Here is a 22484-nt window from a genome sequence, read left to right on the forward strand (position 1 = left end):
TGATTTGAAATGATCTTCCTTTAAATTCACACGGAAAATTGAGAACACTTCCAATTCAAAGTTCTAAGCATAAAATCCAGGCATGTCACGTCATGGACTTGCTTCTTTAATTGGAGATGAACTCAGCAGCCAATGGTAAGGAGCCACACAGTAATGGCAGAGTCAACTGTGGAATGGTTGTCCCCATGAAGGAAGCCAGTGACTTTGCATTTGATTTTTCCAGCTTGGCTCATTCCCAAATGTTCAGGATGTGGATTCCTAAAGTCCTCTTCAGCATTTAACTAATTCTTTGTGGGTGGAAGGGGCTGGCACTGCTTCTCCACACATAAACTGATCCTAAGACAGAATAAGAAATTATATGAATCATTGAGTGTGTCACAAATGCATCAATATTAGACTTTAGTTTTGTTGCAGAATCAATCTAGCTGTTAAGGTTTAAAAAAAATTGTTTTTCAGGGTTTATTTGTTTTTTAGTAATCTCTACACCTAACGTAGGGCTCGAACTCACAAGCCCGAGATCAAAAGTCTCATGCTCTTCCAACTGAGCCAGCCAGGGGCCCCGCAGCTCTGTTTGTTTTTCATTGCTATATCACTTCGTCTTTGTTCAAAGAGTCAATGTTGGCACCAGAATTATAATCTTAAAAGTGCTTCAGTTTTTAGTCCCGAATTCACACCTAAAGCACCTTATAAACAAGCATCCACTTGTCAAATATCACATTTGTAAAGATATATCACACCTCTTTTAAGTTTCTGTTATTAATTGCTACACTAAAACTTCTCCACTTCAATATTCAGTCATTTGAATACCTGTCCTCTTCAAGGTAATTACTTTTTCCAACTAAAAGGGATAGCTCTTTATGTTTCCTTACACAGATAATCTGCAGTGTCAGCTACGCTGTAAATGAAATCCAATCTCTTGATTATGTATCCTGGCTTCTGTCTGCTACCACAAGACACCTCTGCCTTCCAGGTTACCCCTCATCTCGCGCGGTCTGATCCCCAGCAGGGTCAGCCCATATTGTGTCCACACTCTCACACCCACCCAGCACCTGGAGCTTCCTCCCTGACCCCAACTTCCTCTTTGGAATTTATGGTCTGTTGATCAGTACACTGCTCCATATTCTCAACCTCTTCTTTAAAACATTCCTGTGCCTTCTTACTCTAACCCAGTGGTTCTCAAGAGGTGGTGGGAGAGGCGTGCTGATGTTGTCTCCAGGGGACATTTGGCAATATCTGGAGACATTCTGGGGAAGGGCTACTGGTGTCTAATGGGTAGAGGTCAGGGATGCTACTAAACACCCTACAATGCACTGGACAGCCCTGTACAACAAAGAGTTATTAAGCCCCAAATGCCCATAATGCTGAGTTTGAGAACAGGCTATCCCTTAAGGATACCATTTCCCTATAACCTCCTAAGTGGTGGTCCTGTGTTCTCTCAGAGTGCCAGTACCACAGAGACTGGAGGAGGGGCTGGTTGCTCCTTTCAGCCACTGTTCTCCTTCCCTCCCTGAAACCCACCAACTTGGACTCTTATGACATGACATGTATCATCACTGGTCCTCTCTGTGTTTTCTGGACCTAGTTTAAAGTCCATCGTCAATTATCATAATCCCTTGTCCCTTACTCCCTCCTACCTACTTGACAAAACCACAACCCTGGTTAAATCTAACTTCTTGTGTCTATATTCACCCACGTAGCTGAATGTCTACCACCTTAAACCCTCTCCTGATCCTCTATCACCACCAGTTACTGCCCCATGTCTCTACTCCCCTTTGCAGCAAACTCCTTGAAAGAAACGTCTATGCTTGCTGCTTCCTATTCTTCTCTTGTTCTCTCCAGTAAGCTTTCCACCAATCAGGCTCTGTCTCTATTACTTCATCAAAACTGCTCTTACCACCATCCAAATGGCCTCCCCATTATAGGCAATGGTTAATTTTCAGTTATCTATCAGTGGCATCTGATTAAGGCTGTTCACCTCCTCCTCTTTTTCTCGTCTGGCTTCCAGGATATGGCACTGGTGGTTTCCTCCTCCTTCCTTTTCGGCCAGCTTTGCTGATTCCTCACTTCCCTCTCTGACCTTTAAATATTGGGAGTGGCTGAGCTCAGTCCTTTCTTTTGTCCATCTCTATCTAGATTCACAGCCCTGGTGATCTCATCCAATCTCATGGCTCTAAATGTTAAACATATATTTGCTGACAATTCCCAAATGTACAGCACCAGCCGATCTCGCTCTTTGAACTCCAGACTTGCATATTATGTATATATTGCTTTCTCACCTGCTCTCCAATTGATTCAAAAACAGACCTCCTGAACTTAGTGTGTCCAACTCCTGCCCCTATACCTGCAGACACCTCCCCGTCAGGTGATGGTAAATGCATCCTTCCAGTCATGAAGACCACGAATGTTGAAATCATTTTTTATTCCTCTCATATCCTATTTTCAATCAGTAAAAACAATCCTTATCCTTTAAAGTGCATCCAGAATCCAACCACTTCTCACTACCTCCAGTGCTGCCGCTTGGTCGCAGCCATCCATCTCCTCCTCTGGCTCGTCTAAGGGCCTCCTCCTAACTGTTACCCTTGCTTTATTCCTACCCTTGCTTCCTCATAGTCTACTCTGAACACAGCAGCCCGAGTCACTCTGTTATAACTTAAGTTGGACTGTAGCACTCCTTTGCTTGAGAATCCTTCAATGGTTCCCTAAGTCATTCACAGCAAAAGCCAGTCTTTAAAGTGACCCACAAACACCTTTGTGATCCGCCCCACTCCACTACTTTCCTCCTGGGCTACTCCCTCACCTTCATCCACTCTGCTCTGGTCACACTTGCTGTTCCTCAATAAAAACAGACATGTTCCTGCCTTAGGGTCTGTCCACTGAAAGTTCCCTTTGCTGGACTGCTTTTTATCCCCTAAGGCTCACTCCCTCACCTCTTTCAATCTTTGCTCAATAGGGCCTTTCTCAGTAAGGCCTGCCCTGATCACCCTATTTTAAAATTGCAACCTCTTCTCATACCAGCGCTCCTAATCTCCCTTACCCTGTTCTCTTTTTGTTCCAGAACACATTTTGATATAAGAATAAATCTGTAAACTTCTAAATTATAGCATGCTTCTCCCATGAGACTAATAACTGCCTGGTGCTACCTTCCCTACACTCATTTTAGAGTTCATCCTCAAGAATGTTAAGCTCTGTTATATGTCAATCATAACTCAAAAAAAAAAAAAAAAAGGTGGGCGCCTGGGAGGCTCAGTCGTTGAGCGTCTGCCTTCGGCTCAGGTCATGGTCTTGGGGTCCTGGGATTAAGTCCCACATCGGGCTCCCTGCTCCACGGGAAGCCTGCTTCTCCCTCTCCCACTCCCCCTGCTTGTGTTCCCTCTCTCGCTCTGTCTCTGTCAAATAAATAAATAAAATCTTAAAAAAAAAAAAAGGAAAAAATACTGTTAAGTTTCTTACTTAAGACTCCATTCAAAGTACTGACCAAAAGTTGGGGTAGAGGTGGGCAATAAGAACATTTGTTTTCTATTGTCAATAACCTTGAGTGAAAAACAGTAAGAAAATTAAAGACCAAAATGAAACTGTAAAATCGCAGCTATGAGATATCTCAAAACAAGATAATGCAGAGTTCTATCTGTACAAACTAAGTAAGAAATACTATACAACTGTTTCCTCCAAAATAAGTCTAGGAGCTCTGAACAATTTTAATTACTTATTAAATAAAGGAGGAATACAGACTGCCAATTAAATAACCTTTATAATTATTTTTCTATTTCAATAATTTCCATTAATTACAGTGCAGTTTTCTTTTTTGCCTTCTCAAAAGCTAAAATGAGTTAATTAATTTGATTTTTAAAGTTGCAATTTACAATACAGCTGTTTATTAATAGTTTTATTTATTTATTTTTAATAAAGATTTTATTTAGAGACACAGCGAGAGAGGGAACACTAGCAGGGGGAGGCAGCTTCCCGCTAAGTGGGGTGCCCCATGCAGGGCTCGATCCCAGGACGCTGGGATCATGACCTGAGCTGAAGGCAGACGCTTAACGACTGAGCCACCCAGGCGCCCCATTAATACTTTTAAATATTAGTTTTAGGAGTGGGGGAATAAAATTTGCTTAAAAAAAACAACATAGCACTTACCTAACATACTATTAAGAAACGTTCTCCAGCACTTAACAGATTGCTCTAGGTCCTTGTCTTGCAACCCTCCCCCACACCTTTTAAAATTCAACTACTTACCTTGTCATAAATCACTTTTATAATGAGAGAGCAGCTAGGACACGTTGCCACGTCTTCCCCATTCTCCAAATCTTCCTACAACAAAATCAAAAGCCGTTTGGTATTGTCTTCCCTTTGCGATCTCCTTCCAAACTCTTTCCACCTCTATGGGCAAGCTCCTTTGTAGCTCACGTCCCTACAGGGTATGCGAGGGCCAAAAAGGCCTGCCCAGAGAAATACCAACTCCATTTTCCCTGCCAAGCGGCACTTAAAAATACCCAGGAAGAGGGGCGCGTTGGTGGCTCAGTCGGTTAAGCATCCAACTCTTAAATTTCAGCTCAGGTCATGATCTCGGGGCCCTGAAATCGAGCCCCACCCCAGTTCCGTGCTGGGCCTGGAGCCTGTTTAAGATTCTCTCTCTCCTCCCTCTGCTCCTCTGCCACACCCCCTACCCCCACCCCTACTCTCTCCAGACCAGACCCGGGAAGGTTACCCAAGGTTCATCGCCTCAAAACCCCTGAGAAGACAACAACGTGTCCCTGCCTCCGAAAAACCATCCCAGGAAAGGAAGTGGGATCCTAAGTGAGGAAGAATGGCAAGACTTTAGCTCCCGCCATCCAACCTTTCCCACCCCCACTCTCCACCGCTAGGCCGGACTAAAGGCCAGGACGATGTGCCCACTGACAGATCAAAGAATCAACTTTATGGGGACTCAGAGACAGGATAAAGAGGGCGTGTGAGCCTCAAAGTGACGGAAAGGCGGAAGGAACGAGGAAGAGCAAAAACGCGCCTGCTCCGACGAATCGCCGGGCGGGACTCTGAAGTTACCTTGGTAATGCAGAAGTTATCCCCACACGGGCAGGGGTAGAAATATGCCTCCGAGTCTTCGTCATATTGGAAGTCCTCGATCTCCACCTCGTCGTGAAACACCGCCATTGCCGCAGGGGCCAGCAGAGGTCTGACGCCCCCGCCAGCCGACACAGCCCCGGGACGGTCTAACTTTGCGGGGACTAGGGCCAGCCCCGTGTCGTCAGCCCGCACCGGCTCGGGGGCTATCGCTTCCGGCGCATAGACAATGACGCAACTCCGGCCTCGGAGGCCAAATGGGTGACCGGGTAGCGGTCACCATGGAGATGGCGGAGCTTAGGGGGCGGAAACTCTGCCTGTGGCGGCTCGCGGCTTTGTACTGTGCTCCCGGCTCCGGCTGTCGGAGGCACCGACCAATAAAATGTGGTGATAGCTCGCGCTGCTGTGACGTCACGTCACCGGAAGGTCTCAGGCGAGGGTGGCGGAGTTCCGCCAGGTCAGCTAGCTTAGGTTCCCGCGGCGCCGGCGGAGCCGAGGCCCCTTTCTTTGGCCGCGGTCCTCAAGTCCGCGGAGCTTAGAGAGGCCTTGAGCTGGGTCCGCGGAATCGGTGGCATCGACCCGGCCCTCGACGTCCTTGGGGAGAGGAGGGTGCTCCTTTGCTTGGTCTCAGGCGGCGGCCGGAGCACCTCTGCCTCTTGGACCTCCCTTCCTGCGTCCCCGGTGACGGACGAGTTCGCTTGGGGAATTTTGATTCACCGAGTGACCTTGAGCTCAGGGCGACGCCTACCTTGTAGTCTGTGGCTGCACTCGGCTCTTCAGGTACATCCCTGGCTCTTCCTCACCCCGGGTTATCTTCAAATACCCTAAATTTTGTTGTCAAGAGGACCAAGAGAGTGAAGGCAGATTGAGTTCTAGTCCTATGTTTGCCAAGCATATACCATTATTAATGACAGTGATTTGTAAAATAGTATTAACATCACCTTTTATTATTGGGTATTTGCTATGTACCAGGTATTGCGCTAAGAATGATTCTTACATCAACCCTGGGAGTTTAGATGTTATTCCATATTATTAATCTCCAAACTGAGATACAGAGAGTTGGGTATCTTGACTAAAATCACCCAGTTAGGAAGTGAAGATCCTGTCCGTCCTCAAAGCCTCGAAACAAATTGCTTAATTTATTTGAGCCACGGTTTCTTCTTTGTAAAAGGAATGGCATCTGCAGATATTACCACGAGGCTTCGGTATACGTTGAAACAATGCAGATGAAAGGTGGTTTGTCTTGAAAGCAATGCTGTGCCTGTTTTAGTACAACCAGATTCCATGGGGATATTGCTCCATCACCATGCATTTATTCAAATTTAGGTAGAGAAGGAATGCAGTGCACTGAAACAGACACTTTTGAGAAATAGATCTGGGGTCAGAATCTGAGTGTTGGGAACTAGCTCTGTGAGCTGGATATTTACATTTTTTTTCCAAAGATTTTATTTATTTGGGGCACCTGGGTGGCTCAGTCGTTAAGTGTCTGCCTTTGGCTCAGGTCATGATCCCAGGGTGCTGGGATTGAGCCCCATATCGGGCTCCTGGCTCAGCAGGAAGCCTGTTTCTCCCTCTCCCTTTGCCACTCCCCCTGCTTGTACTCCCTCTCTCGCTATCAGAATAAATAAAATCTTTAAAAAAATATTTATTTATTTGGGAGAGCACGCACTAGCAGGGGTGAGCAGGAGAAGCAGGCTCCCCATTGAGCAGGGAACCCCCCCAACATGGAGTTTGATCCCAGGACCCTGGGATCATGACCTGAACCAAAGGCAGATGCTTAACGACTGAGCCACCCAGGCGCCCCTGGATATTTACATTCTTTGGGCCTTATTTTCTCTTCTAACTTAAAAAGGGTTGGATTAGAGATGATACACAAGATCACATACAGATCTAACTTTTGCATGGAAATTATGAGATTTCCTGGGTTTGCAATTATATATACCATATTTCTTTTATATTTACATGGTATGTTTCATGTAATTCCTACATGTATACACATTCCTATGCTTATTTATGTACACATACTCAGGTTTGCATGAAGCTACCAATTTTGTGCATACTGAGTTGAAAGCTCCACCTGGTTTGAGGCTTGAAAACCTAAAGGCAGAGAGGAGTCTTTGGGAGAAAATCAAGAAGTTACATTTAAGAAGTTTGTGGAAGGTTATTGCAAAGGCCTCACATTGAAGACCTACCTGGCAGTTAGGAAACACTTGTTAAACTTTGAGGCTTAACTAGGATGATTTCCAGTGTGACTGGGCAGAGGAGAAAGCCCAGCAAAGCCCATCCAGCTCCATGGCTGCTCCTTGTATCTCTGTAGGCACAGATACTCCCCAGGTAGTCCCTTGGAGACAGGAGGACAAGGGAGAGTCTTCCAAGGTCTGTTCTGTAGTCCTAGTGATCATTTTGAGGTTGGAAATCATCTTTAGTTCTTCAATGCTTCTCAGCATAACTACCTACAAATTAAAGATGAGCCATTTTTGAACGTATAGAAATGAGTGCGTTCATATTTGGTTCTTGGAATTATGAATTGGTAGACGTTTTAGAAAGCAGTTTGGACCTAGCAAAAACAATTTGCTGGAGAATTTTAAAGTTTGAGGTTAATAGCCCTGGAAGTTACAGGAGTTGTTGGGTAAAAATTTTTTTTATAATTTCTTTGTAATTTTCCAACTTTTTTGGAGTATGTATTACCTAAAATGGAAAAAGAAAAACTAGTGAACCACTTACTAATAGTAATGGACACTGTGTGTCCAGCACTCTATCAAATGTTTTCTATGCATGATGTCATTAAAACAGCCCAATGAGGTATAGGTATCATTAATCCCGTCATCAACATTGGGAAACCAGGGGCTGAAGAACTTAGCTAAGGAGGCAAAGCTGGTAAGTGGCAGTAAATTGTGGTGAGAACTCAGATCGGTGAGACGCCAGAACTTAGGCTGTTAAATAACTTTGATGTCATCTGTGATATGATGGTATTGAAGCAGAGCTAGATTAAACATAACAGCCCTGAAGCTCTGCAGACTGCTGAGATTGGCTGCTAGAGCTGTGCTGGTGCCCTTGAAACCTAGATTTGGGAGTCTCCTTGGCTTTCCATACTGCTTTCATCCTGCTTCTGTGTGCCAGAGGTGATTCCCTGTATGGTTCTGCCCAGTTTGAGTTCATGCTGTGCTGAAGAAAGTAAAACCATAATCAAACATGTAATGCAGGGTTTTTATTACTCCACCCAACATTTTTTAATAAAGCATTACAATGACTACTAAACCTTACGTTTACTCCTAAAAGGGAATGGAAGTGTTTTGTAACAGCCATTTTTGGACCTTGAGAGTATGACCAAAGCAGATTTACTAGTTGCTATAGGATCATTTACAATCACAAACTTAAAATTCAAAAAGAAGTCAAATCTGTTGAAATGCACCATGAGACTTTGAGTGAGGCTCTTCCTGGAGACAGTGTGGGCTTCTATGTCAAGAACGTATCTGTCAAAGATGTTCGGCATGGGAGTGTGGCTGGTGACAGCAAAAATGACCCACCCGTGGAAGCAGCTGGCTTCAGGGGCTCAGATGATTATCCTGAACCATCCAGGCCAAGTCAGTGCAGGATATGCACCTGTGCTGGATTGTCACACGGCTTACATAGCTTGCAAGTTTGCTGAGCAGAAGAAGATAGATCGTCATTCTGGAAAAAAGCTGGAAGATGGTCCCAAGTTCTTGAAATCTGGTGATGCTGCTATCTTTGATATGGTTCCTGGCAAGCCTATGTGTGTTGAGAGCTTCTCTGATTCCTCCTCTGGGCTGTTCTGCTATTCGTGACATGAGACAGACGCTTGCTGTGGGTGTCATCAGAACAGTGGACAAGAAGGCATCTGGAGCTGGCAACGTCACCAGGTCTGCCCAGAAAGCTCAGAAGGCTAAATGAATAGTATCCCCAATACCTGTCACCCCAGTCTTAATCAGTGGTGGAAGAATGGCCTCAGAACTATTTGTATCAGTTGGCCATTTAAGTTTAATAGTAAAATGGTTAATGATACGATGCATCCGTAAAACCTCCAGAAGGAAAGAAGAATGTTTTGCCGACTATTTGTGGTTTTTTGTGTATGTGGCAGTTTTAAGTTATTAGTTTTTAAAATCAGTACTTTTTAATGGAAACAACCAAAGATCTGTCACAGAATTTTGAGACCCACTAAAAGTTTAATGAGAGAAAAAAAATTCTTATTTTTATCATAAAATGTTAACACTGCTGATCTGGAAAGTAACAGTGACCAAAATTCTCAGCATGTGATCGAATTTAGGATTAGTTTGTAATTCTGAATAGAAACTGTTTTGTGAATGCTGTTGCATATCAGGCTGAGGGGAGTTTTTGGCAGCATCAAGCCACTGCGTCTCTAGGTTGTTCGGCAGGGAGCAGAAGGCAGGGGTTAATGGGATTGACTTGATTTTTAGTAACACTCTTGCGTGCCAGGCACTTGCATAGACATTTGTTCCTCTCAGCAATTCAGTGAAGTGGTATTGGCATTCACATTTAAACATTTTAAGAGGTGACTCGCCCAAGATGAAAAAGTAGGAAGGAGTCGGACCTGAGCCCAGTTCCACCGATTTCAGGTCAAGCACTCTGTAATTTTGGTACCACTAGGGTTCCCTTACCAAATGCCAGATGCTGGGAGCCCCTTTCCTCCCTCAGTGACACTTAGGGTTCTAAATCAACTGGTGCCATGATAGTTCTGTGAATTTATTTTATTTCAGTGTATAAATGTTCTTAGAGGCATTCTTGGTTTCTCTCTCCTCTCTCTTTTTTTTTTTTTTAACTATTCTCACAACTCATCCAGTCTGTTAGCAAATCATAAGGCTCTAATGCCAAAATATACTCCCTGTTCATCTACTTCTGTCATCTCATAGCTTTATCCTGCTCTCATCTTAGACTGGAGCCTTCTTTTTTAAAATTTTTTTAATTTTTTTACTTTTTAGACTGGAACCCTCTAACTGGAGACTCTTGCCCTCTGTGATCCATTCTTTACATAGTAGCTTGAGTGCTCCTTTAATGTAAACGTAATTAGGTCATTTGGTCAAATGTAAATTAGACCCTTTAATGTAAACCTTTTCTGTGTTATTCAAACCCCTCAGTTGCTTCCCATTGCCCTTACAATAAAGGCCATACTCTTTCCATGGTCTGATGTGATCTGGCACTTGTCTACCTGCTGGACTTACTGCTTGTCACTATCACCTAGCTCCCCGCTCTCCAGTCATACTGGCTGTGGTTCCTGTAACAGAGTAGGCTTGTTTCTGTGATTGGGCCTCTGCTGATGGCTCTGTCCTAACTGTCTGCTTTGCTGCCCCCTCCTCATCCTTCAGGTCTCACAGCTCAGATATCTCTTGAGAGAGACCTTTCCTGATATTCCCCCACTCATTTCCTTTATCATACTCATTGTAATCTATGTTTGTCTCATTAATTATCTGTTTACTATCATTGGCTGGACACACTGTAATAAAAGCTTCATGATGACAACGGCTTTGTGTCTGTTTCTTTAGTGTGTCTCCACAGCCTAAAACAGTGCCTGGCACCCCAGCAATTCTTAAATTGAGTGTACTTATTGAACAGAAACCAGTATAGTTCATTTTAAATCTTAATCTGTTGCCGGCACTAATTTTTTTTACTGCTTAAGTGGATACGTTTTATTTATCATAAGATAATTTTCTGTTTCAGAAATAGAGTTAAGTAAGAATTTTTTGGTTAAGTTTGAGAATTTAAGCCTGTGAGGATAGAAACATTGATGGAATATTCTTTCTTGTATCATTTTAGAAAATCCTTAATGTGTGTTTTCTATAGCTAATCAAGTGCTTACATTGACTATATGAAACTATTGGATGTATTTCAAGAAATGGGTAGATTTTTGTCTTTTATTTTTGTTTTTAATACCTTACTGCTTTGGGGGGCCCTTTGAACACAATTTGATAAAAATACCCTTTATTTACCAGTAGGTGGCACTCTTGGTCATGGTTACTGGCATTCAAAAACCAGATTTTAGAATTTTAAAGAGAACAGCTTTTAAAAATTAACATTTCTTTCTTTTCTTTTTTTTAAAGATTTTGTTTATTTATTTGAGAGAGAGCACACGCGCACACGGCGGAGAGGGGCAGAGGGAGAGGGAGAAGCCGACTCCCTGCTGAGCAGGGAGCCCAATGCAGGGCTAGATCCCAGGACCCTGGGATCATGACCTGAGTTGAAGGCAGACACTTAACGACTGAACTACCCAGATGCCCCAACACTTATTTATTGTCAAGTTCAGTCGAGCAGTAGACCCTTTAAACAGCATAATCACCAAAAAGTCTATCTTATTTGAGGACAATTTTTTTTAGCTGTGGTTGTCTAAGACGCTGAGCAGAACAGTGTTACCATATTAACTATATATATCAGTTCAATTTTGTCAGGAAACTTGGCCTTAAGTGACATGCAACTATATCATTTCAGCCATTGGTCTGGTCTTTTTTTTTTTTTTTTTTAAGATTTTATTTATTTGAGAGAGAGAGCAGGAGCTGAGGGGATGGGCAGAGGCAGAGGGAGAAACAGACTCCCTGCTGAGCAGGGAGCCCAACATGGGGCTTGATCCAGGACCCAAGGATCATGACCTGAGCAGAAGGCAGACGCTTAACCGACTAAGCCACTCAGGTGCCCCTGCTCTGGTCTTTCATGGGGTGGGTATCATAAGGAACAAGAGTTAAAGACGGGCCAAGGAAGCTGAAAAAGGGAAGCAGTAAGAGAAACAATCAGAAGAGACAAGTGGAAACACAAGGGGGAAGAATTGATGGGAAACAGGTAGTGAAGAGTAGACTTGCTGTGAGGTGATGCTTGCTGATTATAATGAGCCTTTCCTTTTGCAGCCGAGAGTACCTTTTCACTGTTTCCCAGAACATGGTTCTTACATGTCGTCTCTGCCATTGCAGGAACTTTGTGAGAATTTCAGTATATGGAAACACTGCCCTTGTTCCAACCGGTGTCTATCCAAAGGTCTCCCTATTATACCAGGACCAAAGTATTGCATGTCAGTCAGTCAGCCAGCCACATACTTAATGACTCCTAAGATCTCATGGACTTCTAAAGTAAGTTTCGCCTTCCTTCTTTCAACAATGAATGTACCATTTTTGGTTTAGTACATTTAAAGGAGAGAAACTACATTTAGTAGTCGTACATGAGCTGAAAGGCCTCATGTTTTTTTCATTTACTAGAGAGAAAAATGGTGAGTAGCGTGTTTACCCACAATGATGCTACGACATACTGTGATAGGAAATAGATCTCTTAGTTAGAAAGCAGTGCTTTTTGATATGACTTGGTTATAACTGACTTGTATCATCACTTGATTATTTACTTTTATTTGTGTTCTGTCTCTATCTTCTAAAGTGTTAGCTCCCTAAGGTCTTTGTTTTGTTTATGTCTGTATCCCCAGTGTCTGCAACGTAATGGACTCTTACTAAATATTTGTCAGATGAAGGACTAAATGAAAAATATGGAGTAGGAATGTAAGCACTCTTAGCTTGAATTTTTCTAACATGAAATTTCTTACAATTAATTTATGTAGTTCCTTCCCAAGAGTTCAGAAAAAAGGGTGTGTTCATATATTATCATTTATTCTCTAACTAATAAAGGACAGCTATATATGGCAATATAATATGTTAAAGGTGACCATCTGAGAGAAATATTCAAAAATTGGCAGAGGATAACAGAATGGTAGGAACCAAAAAAATATATCATCTGACTCGCCATCAGTGCTTTTTTTTGATAAGCCTATAGGTTTTAGAATTTATTTTTTAAAGATTTTATTTATTTGACAGGGAGAGACACAGCGAGAGAGGGAACCCAAGCAGGGGGAGTGGGAGAGGGAGAAGCAGGCTTCCCGCTGAGCGGGGAACCCGATGCGGGGCTCGATCCCAGGACCCTGGGATCATGACCTGAGCCGAAGGCAGACGCTTAACGACTGAGCCACCCAGGCGCCCAGGTTTTAGAATTTAAATGTTGGGTAATCTTTCTGGTTTTTCTTTTTTTTTTTAACGTTTTATTGAAACAGAAGTACATAAATCCTTGGAGGACAGCTTGGTTAATTTTTTAAGACTTAATTTTTTTTTTAGAGCATTTCTAAGTTTACAGTGAAATTGAGGGGTAAGTACAGAGGTTTTTCCATGTATTCCCTGCCTCCACACATGGGTAGCTTCCCCATTATTGGTGACCCCCCCCAGCGTGGTAATATCCATTACACCTGACGAGCTGCACTGACACATCATAATCACCCGGAATCTGTAGTTTACTTCCCTCTTAGTGTGGCGTGTTCTGTGGATTTAGACAAATATATAATGACATGTATCTATCACTATCACTATGGTATCATGCAGAGTATCTTTAATACCCTAAAAATCTTCTGTGGTTTGATGAATTTTTACAAAATGAAAATACCCATGCAATCAGCCTTCAGATTAAGAAACAGCATTGCCACTGTTACCTCCCCAAGGGTAACTGCTAACTTGATTTCTAACTTGAGAGATTAATTTCGTCTGTTTTTATACTTTTTATGACTGGACTCATACAATATACACTTTTTTTGAGTCTGGCTTTCACTCTTTTCATTCAGTGTGATACTGGTGATGCTCATCTGTGTGACTGCATGCAGCTGCAGTTGGTTTATCCACATGGCCGTGAACTTCGGACAATTTGCTGCTTGCACTTAATCTAGCAAGAAATACTAAAGACTTACATGGTGCTCTTTGGGTAGAATACAGTTATTAGGCAGTTATAAAATCTCTTCTCTCCTCTCATAGCGTAAGATCAGTCACATGAGCTTGGTTAGTGATTTTGGAAACTAACAGAGGGTAAGGATATTTGATGGCACCACTAAGTACGTAGGTATGTACTGTGGGGGTCTGGTGAGTCAGCTGTAAATAGTGGCAGAAATTTTGTCAGGGTGGAGTTAGGCCTTTAATTGCTTTGTTTTGTTAGAGCAGCTCATATGGCTACCAACAAAAATCCAGACTCTTCTTCATTGGCCCCTGAAATCGTCCGATATTTCCCTGCCTTTTCTTAAAATAGTTTAACTTCAGTTTTGTGTTTGCGCAGGAGGCACCATGGTCTGTGCTGCTGTTGTGGTTCCTGGGCTGTTGCGAAGCTCTGCTGGGACCGTCTGCACTCCGGCTGCCTCGCTGAGGCTGACAGCCAGCGCTCTGCGCCACTTGACTCTAGCAAGGTGGGTTTCTGCCCTCAGTGTCATTTGAAGTGATTCACAGACCTGACCTGCTGATGGGCGTGGGAGACTCATCAGACTCCTGAAGGCATATCAGAATGTCTTGCTTAAATAGGCATGCCAACCGGGGACCATTAACCTTGAGTTAGATGTGCAGATTTTCACTGACCACTTCCTAGGCTCCATAATGTTAGAGTGTACTTTGAATAGTCATGATATTATAGGGGAAACTAATTATTTTTATGAGGACAACACATAATAATCTAATTTTGCTTTCTATTAAAGCATAATGAAATCCAAAAGGAAAACTGATCACTTGGAGAGAACTGCCAATGTCGTTCGTCGGGAGGTTTGTATCTTTGGGCCGTGGCCAGCTTTCCTAGGCTGGACAGTGTACATAGTAATGACCGGCTAATGGAGAAGGCCACAGATGAGCTCGATCCCTTTGAAGGACAATCCAGGGAAGTTTGTTATTTTTTTGTTCAGAACTTTTCGGATAGGACTTTGAAAAGATGACAGCAAAATACTCACATTTTTCCTTTAAAACTTAGAATAAATGGATTAATTTTTTTTTAAGATTTTATTGATTTGACAGAGAGAGACAGCGAGAGAGGGAACACAAGCAGGGGGAGTGAGAGAGGGAGAAGCAGGCTCCCCGCCGAGCAAAGAACCCGATGCGGGGCTCGATCCCAGGACCCTGGGATCATGACCTGAGCCAAAGGCAGACGCTTAATGACTGAGCCACCTAGGCCCCCCTAAATGGATTAATTTTTGATGAAGGGAGTATAGCAGCAACTGAGAGACCTACCCTCACATGTGTAATGTTTAGGGTTATATTTTAAGGATAGAACTTTGACAGCCTACATTTTGTGAATAGCTTACCTTTTCCTTTCTTTCTAAATTTTTTTGTTTCTTTTGGCATCATGTCTCAAAGTCCTTGTTCTTAACCCTACTTTAGAACAACTTATTTCATCAAAGGAGAAAGCACTAACATCTGAGAAAGGAAGGTGGATGAGCTCTTGTTACCCTTCCCATGTGCAGATTTTTTTCCACCATATTCAGACCCTAGAAAGCTAATCTACCACCTGAAGGGCTGTCAAGGGCTGGGAAATAAAGGATCCTCACCCTTTACCTCAGTGAGTAATCCCATTTTCTTTTACAAACATAAATTGGATATTGGATTTTGCTTTTTGAGTGATACTTCACATATTTAGATATATTTAGCCTAGTGTTATAGTACATTCAAACTAACAAGAAGAAAACTATTATACACTTCTATAAACATGGTCAGACATCACATTGTTGCAGGAATTTAATTTTTGGTATTAATAGTAAGATACACTTTAATGTAAAAGACTATTGTGTAGGCCCCATTTTTCAAGCTAATACTAAAGAGAATTGCTTTGAGATCAAGAGTCGTGTGTTTGTGGATTCAGTTTTAGGCCAATATTTTTTTGAGATGTCTGTAAAATTAGTTCGGCATAATAGATTTATGGATGTGGAGGAAAATACACTTTTCCCGGTGATGATAAATCTGAAAGTACTTTTTTTCTCTTTGGTTTGCTGAACATACAAAAATGCTCACTCCGTAAATGTGTGATTTTTTAGGATTTCTTTTTAAAAAGTGAAATCTGTTGACTCCTGGATGGCTCAGTCAGTTAAATGTCTACCTTTGGCTCAGGGTCCTGGGATTGAGTCCCACATCAGGCTTCTTGCTCAGCGGGGTGCCTGCTTCTCCATCTGCCTGCCACTCCCCCTGTTTGTGCGCGCACCTCTCTCTCTGACAAATAAATAAAATCTTTTTTAAAAAATTGAAAAATAAAATAAAAAGTGACATCTTGCCGGTTTTGAAGAAAAAGCAGTTTATTTAACAAACTTGGACTACACTCTTTTCTGTTGTATTTTGAGGCAGGTAGAATTAGAACAGGGTTTGGTATACTTTCTGTAAAAGGTCAGTAAGTATTTTAGGCTTCATGGACCATGTTGTCTTAGTTACAACTACAAAACTCTGCCTTTGTAGTGTGAAATAGTCATATGTAACACATAAGCAAATCTGAGCAACTCTGTTCCAATAACACATTATTTATCAAAATACCCAGATTTGGCCTGTGGATCATAGTTTGCCAATCCCTGAATTAGAGTAGCATTTCCGAATTTCTAGGACAAAATTATTGAGACTGTTGGGGGTTATTTTGAGTGAAGTTTTTTTTAAAGATTTTATTTATTTGAGAGAGGGAGAGAGAGTGTACAAGCAGGGGGAGGGGCAGAGGGAGAAGTGGACTCCTCCCTGAGCAGGGAGCCTGAAGCCAGGACCCTGGGATCATGACCTGAGCCGAAGGCAGATGCTTAACCAACTGAGCCACCCAGGGGTCCCTGAGTAAAGTTTTAAAAAAAACTACAAGGAAGTTAGTGTAAGCTCTAATAGTGTGATTGCAAAGTTAAGAATTGTAATGCCCAGAAGTCAGAAAATGCACCTATGGTATGGGACCTTGGCAGAAGAATTTTCCAATTGCAATTCTTTTTGCTTTGTTTCTGATTTCCTCTCGTCTCCCAAACAGAATGGGAGCTGGGAGCCAGGAAGAGCTGGATAAAGCCAGATGATGTCTGGGCTACAGCTTCAGAGGGTATAAGGTCACCCTCTGAAGGGTGGGCTCACCCCAGCTCCTCAGAGGATAGCTCCTAGCCATTGAGCAGGAGCCTCACTTTGGACCTGCCGAAATGAACAGCACCTCAGCTTGGGCCATTATGGAACTGGATCACCATCTCATACCTCTCTTGCCTTTAATTTGTATTGCAAGTATACTTTATAGAAAGGACTCCCAGCATGTCACTTGCTCTTCAGTTCAAGTCTGTGAAGTAGCCTCAGAATAGGATGGCATCTGCATTTTATGAAAGAGGAAGCAGAGCCCAGGAGATAAGCTAGTGGCTCTCCCTGGACCAGAGGGAAGCTCCAGCCCGGTTTCTGACTCCTAGGCCTAAGGACCCTGCTGCCCCTCCTGGAGTGGGCAAAGAATAGAGCACTCGCCCACCCAGAAATGTTTTTCCCTTGTTAGGGCTTGAGTTCCCTCTGAAGAATTATTGAATGACCATATTATGATGTTAATGCTTCTTTCTTATCTGGGGCTATAAATGTAACCAGCCTGAGGTCATGTTGATGCAGGAAGCTGAGGTCTGAATTGGATGACATTTAACTGTTTGTGTTCAAGTTCACATTTTTTTCTTAAGGATCAAAGAATAAGCAGTCTGGGTAACCTTAGAAATGTCAAGGAGATAAAAGTAAGATTATGTAATGCTGTAAGGATTGTTGAAGCCAGACTAAGATTTCACTGGAGGGGTCACTCCATGCTTGGCCTCTAGAAGGCCAGCCCGCTGAGCAAGATGGACTCGTCCTTCAGTTTGATGGCAGAGTTTGGTAAGGAAAGCATTTTTTAAAAAATGACGAATTCGTATGCATTTATTTGGAAATATGCCAGACACTAGGCTAGGTTAGGGTTGCAGCCCTGAGCATGATACATAAAGTCCTTGACCTCAGTTCTAGTTGGACTCTGATCAGAAGAGACTGATTTTATGCACCTAATTCATTGTGGAGAAACCACTAATCCTCTTTCAATTGTACTAGTTTGCTTCTTCTAGAAATCTAAGCCTTCTCCAAAAATGCCTTATGTGTATCATTACCTTTTTGTTGACAAAGCACTCGATTATATCAAGTTGCTACTTGATTGTTACAACCACCCTGGGGTGGGGGGTGAAGGGATCCTCACACATTTCACAGATGAGGAAGTTAAGATTTCAGAGATTTAGATGCAGTGATGCTGCTTCCTGATTTGCCCAGGCTGGCATCCCATTTCACTCTCACAGGTGCCCTGTTTTGGATGAAAATTACACTGTGGCCTACATTTAAAGGACGTGTTTAGTAAGTGGGGATCTCAGACCTTGAATTCAGATCTTTGATATCAAATTGGTTTCTCTTTCTACTACAACAGAACAATGTGACACTTGATTTAGACCAAGTTTAATTGAGCAACACAATGGAAGATAAATTTCACATATCCTCATCTCTGTTCCAAATCAAAACTTGACTTAAGTGTTACTGGATGTAAGAAAGGAGAGAGTTGGGGCTGGTACAGTAGTTAATAAAGTCAAATGGCCTGGCTCCTGGGACAGAGACCTTTGGGGGTCCTACGGGCCCCGTGCTGACTATGGAGTGCTAATAGTCTGCTTGATTTGTGGTTTTGCGGAGGCTTGGGTTGAGTGGGATGAGCTGCTTAGCTGGAGATCTGGACCGTGTCCTGAGTTGAAGCCTTACAATTCTCTGCTAGTCATCACCTACACATTCTGGACAGATTGTATGCTGGAATGGCCTTCAACTTGGGGGCGTATGTGTCAGGCATCTCTTTAATGTGGAATGTTTCTAACAGTTGGAGACCAATTTACTGTGCTTATTGGAGTCTGATAGAGAGCCTTTGAGAGATTATCCAGCCTAGGATGAACAGTAGTTCATTCCAGCCTTACCACACTGTCAGCTCTGACAGCAGAGCATGGTGGGGAGAAACTTCCAGCGTCCACCACCAAGAGGTAGCAGTGTGGCTTGTGGAGGGCCTGGGCCCAGTCTTTTGGTGAGACTCCCAGGGAGGTGTAGTGTGATGGCCAGGCAGCCGGCCTGGGGCTCCTTAGGATGCACAAGTCAGTCTGCTCCGGGTGGAAGCCTGCAGAGACGGGGGCTCGTTGATGGAAGGCCGGCATAGCCAGGTTGTAGCCGTAGTACCCAGCACAGTGCCAATGTGGTACTGAGTCGCATAAACAAGTGTTAATTCCACCTCTGTGGCTGATTACCTGAACTGCCTTGGATGAGTAACTTTAAAGTAGAAACGGTGACGGCCTCCATCTTAAGAGATGAGGTGATAATGCAAGTGTACTATATGGATCTATACAGGTAGAGCTGTGAAAAGTGAGGACTTGCCTATACTGCTACTTTTTAGCAATGCCCAGAACTTGTTAATGTCTAAAATGTGTAGGGAACGCCTGGGTGGCTCAGTCAGTTAAGCATCTGCCTTCAGCTGGGGTCATGATCCCAGGGTCCTGGGATTGAGCCCCGCATCGGGCTCCCCACTCAGCAGGGGGTCCACTTCTCCCTCTCCCTCTGACCCCCACCCCTGTTCGTGCTCTCTCTCTCTCTCTCTCTCTCCCCCTCTCTCTCAAATGAATAAATAAAAGTAAAAAATAAAATGTGTAGTGTCAGTGCTTTTCACAGACACACTTTTGTTCAATAAATTAAGCCATTTGAAAGGCCAGGCCCTTTTCTGTTTTTCCCCTAGGGGATCCAATGCGATGAAATAGATGTTATTTTTGATCCAGCAGTCCTGTTCTGAGTACCTGTTCCAGGTGCAGGCACGACAGCGGTGCCCGAAGCAGGCAAAGCCGCTGCTCTATGTGGGGCTTCATTCTGGTGCAGATCAACCAGAGAATGTCAGATGTCATACATCCTTGAAGGCAGTAAAACAGGGCGGAGTCACGGGAGGCCAGAATGGCTGGGGGCAGGGGTGCTGTTCTAAACTGGTATGTAACACTGGAGCCAAGACAAGAGGGGAAAAGAGCCAGCCACATGCACAGCATTTCTGGTAGAGGAACAGATAAGAGCCAAGGCTTCGTGGCAGAAATGAGCTTGGTGTGTTCAGAGGAAGGTGGTAGGATGAGAGTTAGGCAGGGCCCAGGTTGTATAAACTATTATGGGCTTGTATAAGGGGTTAGGATTTTATTCTGAGGGGGATGAAAGGTTTTAAGCAGGGGAATGCCATATGATTGGGCATATTTCACCCAATGGGTCACCTTTCTGCTCGGTAGAACACGGCTTTTGTTGGGGTTTGACACCAGCTAGAGGCTAAGGATACAGTCCCAGGAGAAGTGATGGCGGCTCAGAGTAGGGTGGTAGTGGTGGGGATGGGGAACAGCGGGTGGAGCTAAGATGGAGGGCTGATGGGATGCACAGATTGGGGGGTGGAATGGCTGTAGTGGGTGCGACAGGAGCAGAAACCAAGAGACTTCTAGCTTTGGGGTTTGAATAATCTGAGTAGATTAGGATGGTGGTGTATATTTGCTAAGATGGAGAACAAGTTGGAGGAGGGGAGACAAAGTGCTCAATTTTGGAATAATCTGGGGTGGGAAGGTAGAGTGTGGGTAGAGTTATAGATGAAACAAGATTAGCCATGAGTTTCATCGGCTCATATTGACTGTTGAATCTGGGTCATGGGTACAATGGAGATTCATTATACCATTTCTATTAGTTTTGTATATGTTTCAGTCTCCCATAATAATAAAAAGGAAGAAAGTTGGGGAGATAAAAGAGTTTTGTAGTTGGATGTGTCATTTGAAATGGGAATTCAAATCAGTTGGACATGAGTTTGGAGTTCACTGCTGAAAATAAAAGGTTTTAGCCATGTGGAGAGTAGGGGGAAGGGAGCCTGCAACTCAGCCCTGGGGGTGTGTCAATATTTAGAGGTGCAGCACAAGAGAGGGACCAGCAAGGCCAGAGGGAAATCAGCAGGGTATTGGGGAAGCCAGGAAAAAGTGTTTCAAGGGGGGAGTGGCCAACTGTTGAACTCTGCACTGAGAGGCATCACTGGATGTAACAAAATGGGTGGTGGTGACCAGAGTGAGCAGTAGTGCATTGCAGAGAGTAAAAGCCTGACTGGACTGTGTTGGGGGGAGAATGAGAGAGAAGAAAGTGGAGCCAGGGCCATATATAACTTTTGAAAATGTTTTATGTGAATGGGAGCAGAGAAATGGCCAGACAGCTGGCTGGATTAAGGGAGAGCCTTGTTTTTTCTTTTGGAGAAGCAGCAAAGCACCACGGCCAGATGCCTGGATCTGAATCTCTTGCTTTGCCACTTATTGACCTTGGGACCTCAGTTTTGTAATATATAAAATGGGAATGATGGGCACCTGGGTGGCACAGTTGGTTAAGCCTCCGACTCTCGGTTTTTGGCTCAGGTCATGATCTTGGGGTCCTGGGATTGAGCCCCTCGTTGGGCTCTGATCTCGGCATAGAGTCTGCTTGAGATTTCTCTTTGTTCCTCTCCCTCTGCCCCTCCTGCTTGTGCTCTCTTTCTCTCTAAAATAAATAAATAAACAAATAAATACATAAATCTTTTCAAAAAAATGGGAATGACAGTAATAATGCCTGCTTTCTAAAGTTGTTGCAAAGAATGCATGAGTGAGTGTATGTGAAGGGCCTGGCGCATGGTAAGTCATACATAGGTGTTTGCAGTTGACGTTATGTGAGGTGGAAGACCCGCGTGCTCGTGTGTGTCTTGTGGAGAGGGGAGCAAAGGGGGGGATATGTGAGAGAGGGTTTCTCCAGCAGAGAGGAAACTCAGCCCAAGTGGACGGGTTAGCCTTTGGTAGGAGCAAGGAGAGTCCATTTGTCATGCCAGGATGAGGTGTGGACAGGCAGAAGCTACTTACGAAGTTGTCCAGTTGACAGGAATTTGTGGTCTTTCCTTGTCAATAAATCACTTCAGTTAAACCAGTTTCTTTTAGTCAGATTCCTACTCATCAGATTGGTTTTTCTGCCATAATTTAAGTAATGTCTCTGGGCCTTGATCTCCTTATGTGTAAAATGATACACTATTTTGGACAATGACTAAATTTTCCTTCAACTCTGAAATTCTCTGTGCCCTAACGGTATTTTTGTTTAAGGTTATTTCTAATCCTGGCTTTGTCTAAATTTTTAAACAGCAAACGAATGAATGGGAGGGAACAGAGGAAGCCAGCTAGGTTTCCCAAAGAAAGACCCATTTCCTGCACAGAGAGTTTTGCAGCAACAGTAACGACAAAATACCCTACTTAAAACCATTTTTAAAAATCAGTATGATGGAATTTCCTTTTAGATGCTGACTCCGTCAAACCATTAAAAATGTGTGCTAGTAAAAGTTGGCAAATGTATTGTTATTTTATTGAACAGTAGAAGAGTCTAAATGTTATTTTATGGAAAACTTCATTTCCTGCCATGTGTTTTAACTTAGGACATGGCTAGTTGAGGTTTCAGTTGTGAAATCTTTTGATCCATTAAGCATGAGAACAAGTACAAATGTTAAAACGTATAGTTTTTCCATCATGTTTTCTTTATTCATAAAAGTAAAGAAAGACTGGCATATAACAAGGGCCGTAATTACAGATCTTAATTATATGAAACTAGCTCCAGAATAAAATAAAG

General features: G+C 43.2%; 2 protein-coding genes across 5 annotated transcripts in view; one reads left to right on the forward strand and one right to left on the reverse strand.

Moving 5' to 3' along the window:
• Positions 1-5287, reverse strand: DPH3 (diphthamide biosynthesis 3). Of its 2 annotated transcripts, XM_025882613.2 has the most exons (3): positions 5041-5280; positions 4234-4308; positions 1-336 (listed from the first exon to the last, which is right to left on the reverse strand). In XM_025882613.2, exons 1-3 carry the CDS (start codon positions 5146-5148, stop codon positions 271-273), a joined length of 249 nt encoding a protein of 82 aa, XP_025738398.1. In that variant the 5' UTR covers positions 5149-5280; the 3' UTR covers positions 1-270. The 2 variants fall into 2 exon arrangements, with proteins under 2 accessions (XP_025738398.1, XP_025738404.1); XM_025882619.2 differs by lacking the exon at positions 4234-4308 and having other exon boundaries at positions 5041-5287.
• A 194-nt stretch (positions 5288-5481) lies between these two features.
• OXNAD1 (oxidoreductase NAD binding domain containing 1) overlaps positions 5482-22484 on the forward strand; it is a 40658-nt gene continuing 23655 nt past the window's right edge. The window contains exons 1-4 of one of the 3 annotated variants that reach the window (XM_025882620.2): positions 5482-5838; positions 11991-12146; positions 14149-14275; positions 14558-14621. In XM_025882620.2, coding sequence (XP_025738405.1) covers positions 14157-14275; positions 14558-14621 — 183 coding nt within the window. In that variant the 5' untranslated portion in view covers positions 5482-5838; positions 11991-12146; positions 14149-14156. Of the gene's footprint in view, positions 5839-11990; positions 12147-14148; positions 14276-14557; positions 14622-15230; positions 15409-22484 lie in introns of those variants that run through there. The other 2 variants (XM_025882621.2, XM_025882628.2) reach the window with 2 other exon arrangements.

The sequence above is a fragment of the Callorhinus ursinus genome, unplaced genomic scaffold, assembly GCF_003265705.2.
Source record: "Callorhinus ursinus isolate GAN/ISIS: 27379988/994484 unplaced genomic scaffold, GSC_fseal_2.0 scaffold1, whole genome shotgun sequence".
In the NCBI taxonomy this organism is placed as follows: Eukaryota; Metazoa; Chordata; class Mammalia; order Carnivora; family Otariidae; genus Callorhinus; species Callorhinus ursinus.

Bases quoted from the DNA above. Each gene is read 5' to 3' on its own strand.
- DPH3 (XM_025882613.2), bottom strand. From the start codon at position 5,148: ATGGCGGTGTTTCACGACGAGGTGGAGATCGAGGACTTCCAATATGAC. The intron at 4,309-5,040 runs GTAACTTCAGAG...ATTTTGTTGTAG, and splicing joins ATAACTTCTGCATTACCAAG to GAAGATTTGGAGAATGGGGA. The intron at 337-4,233 runs GTAAGTAGTTGA...ATTCTGTCTTAG, and splicing joins TAAAAGTGATTTATGACAAG to GATCAGTTTATGTGTGGAGA.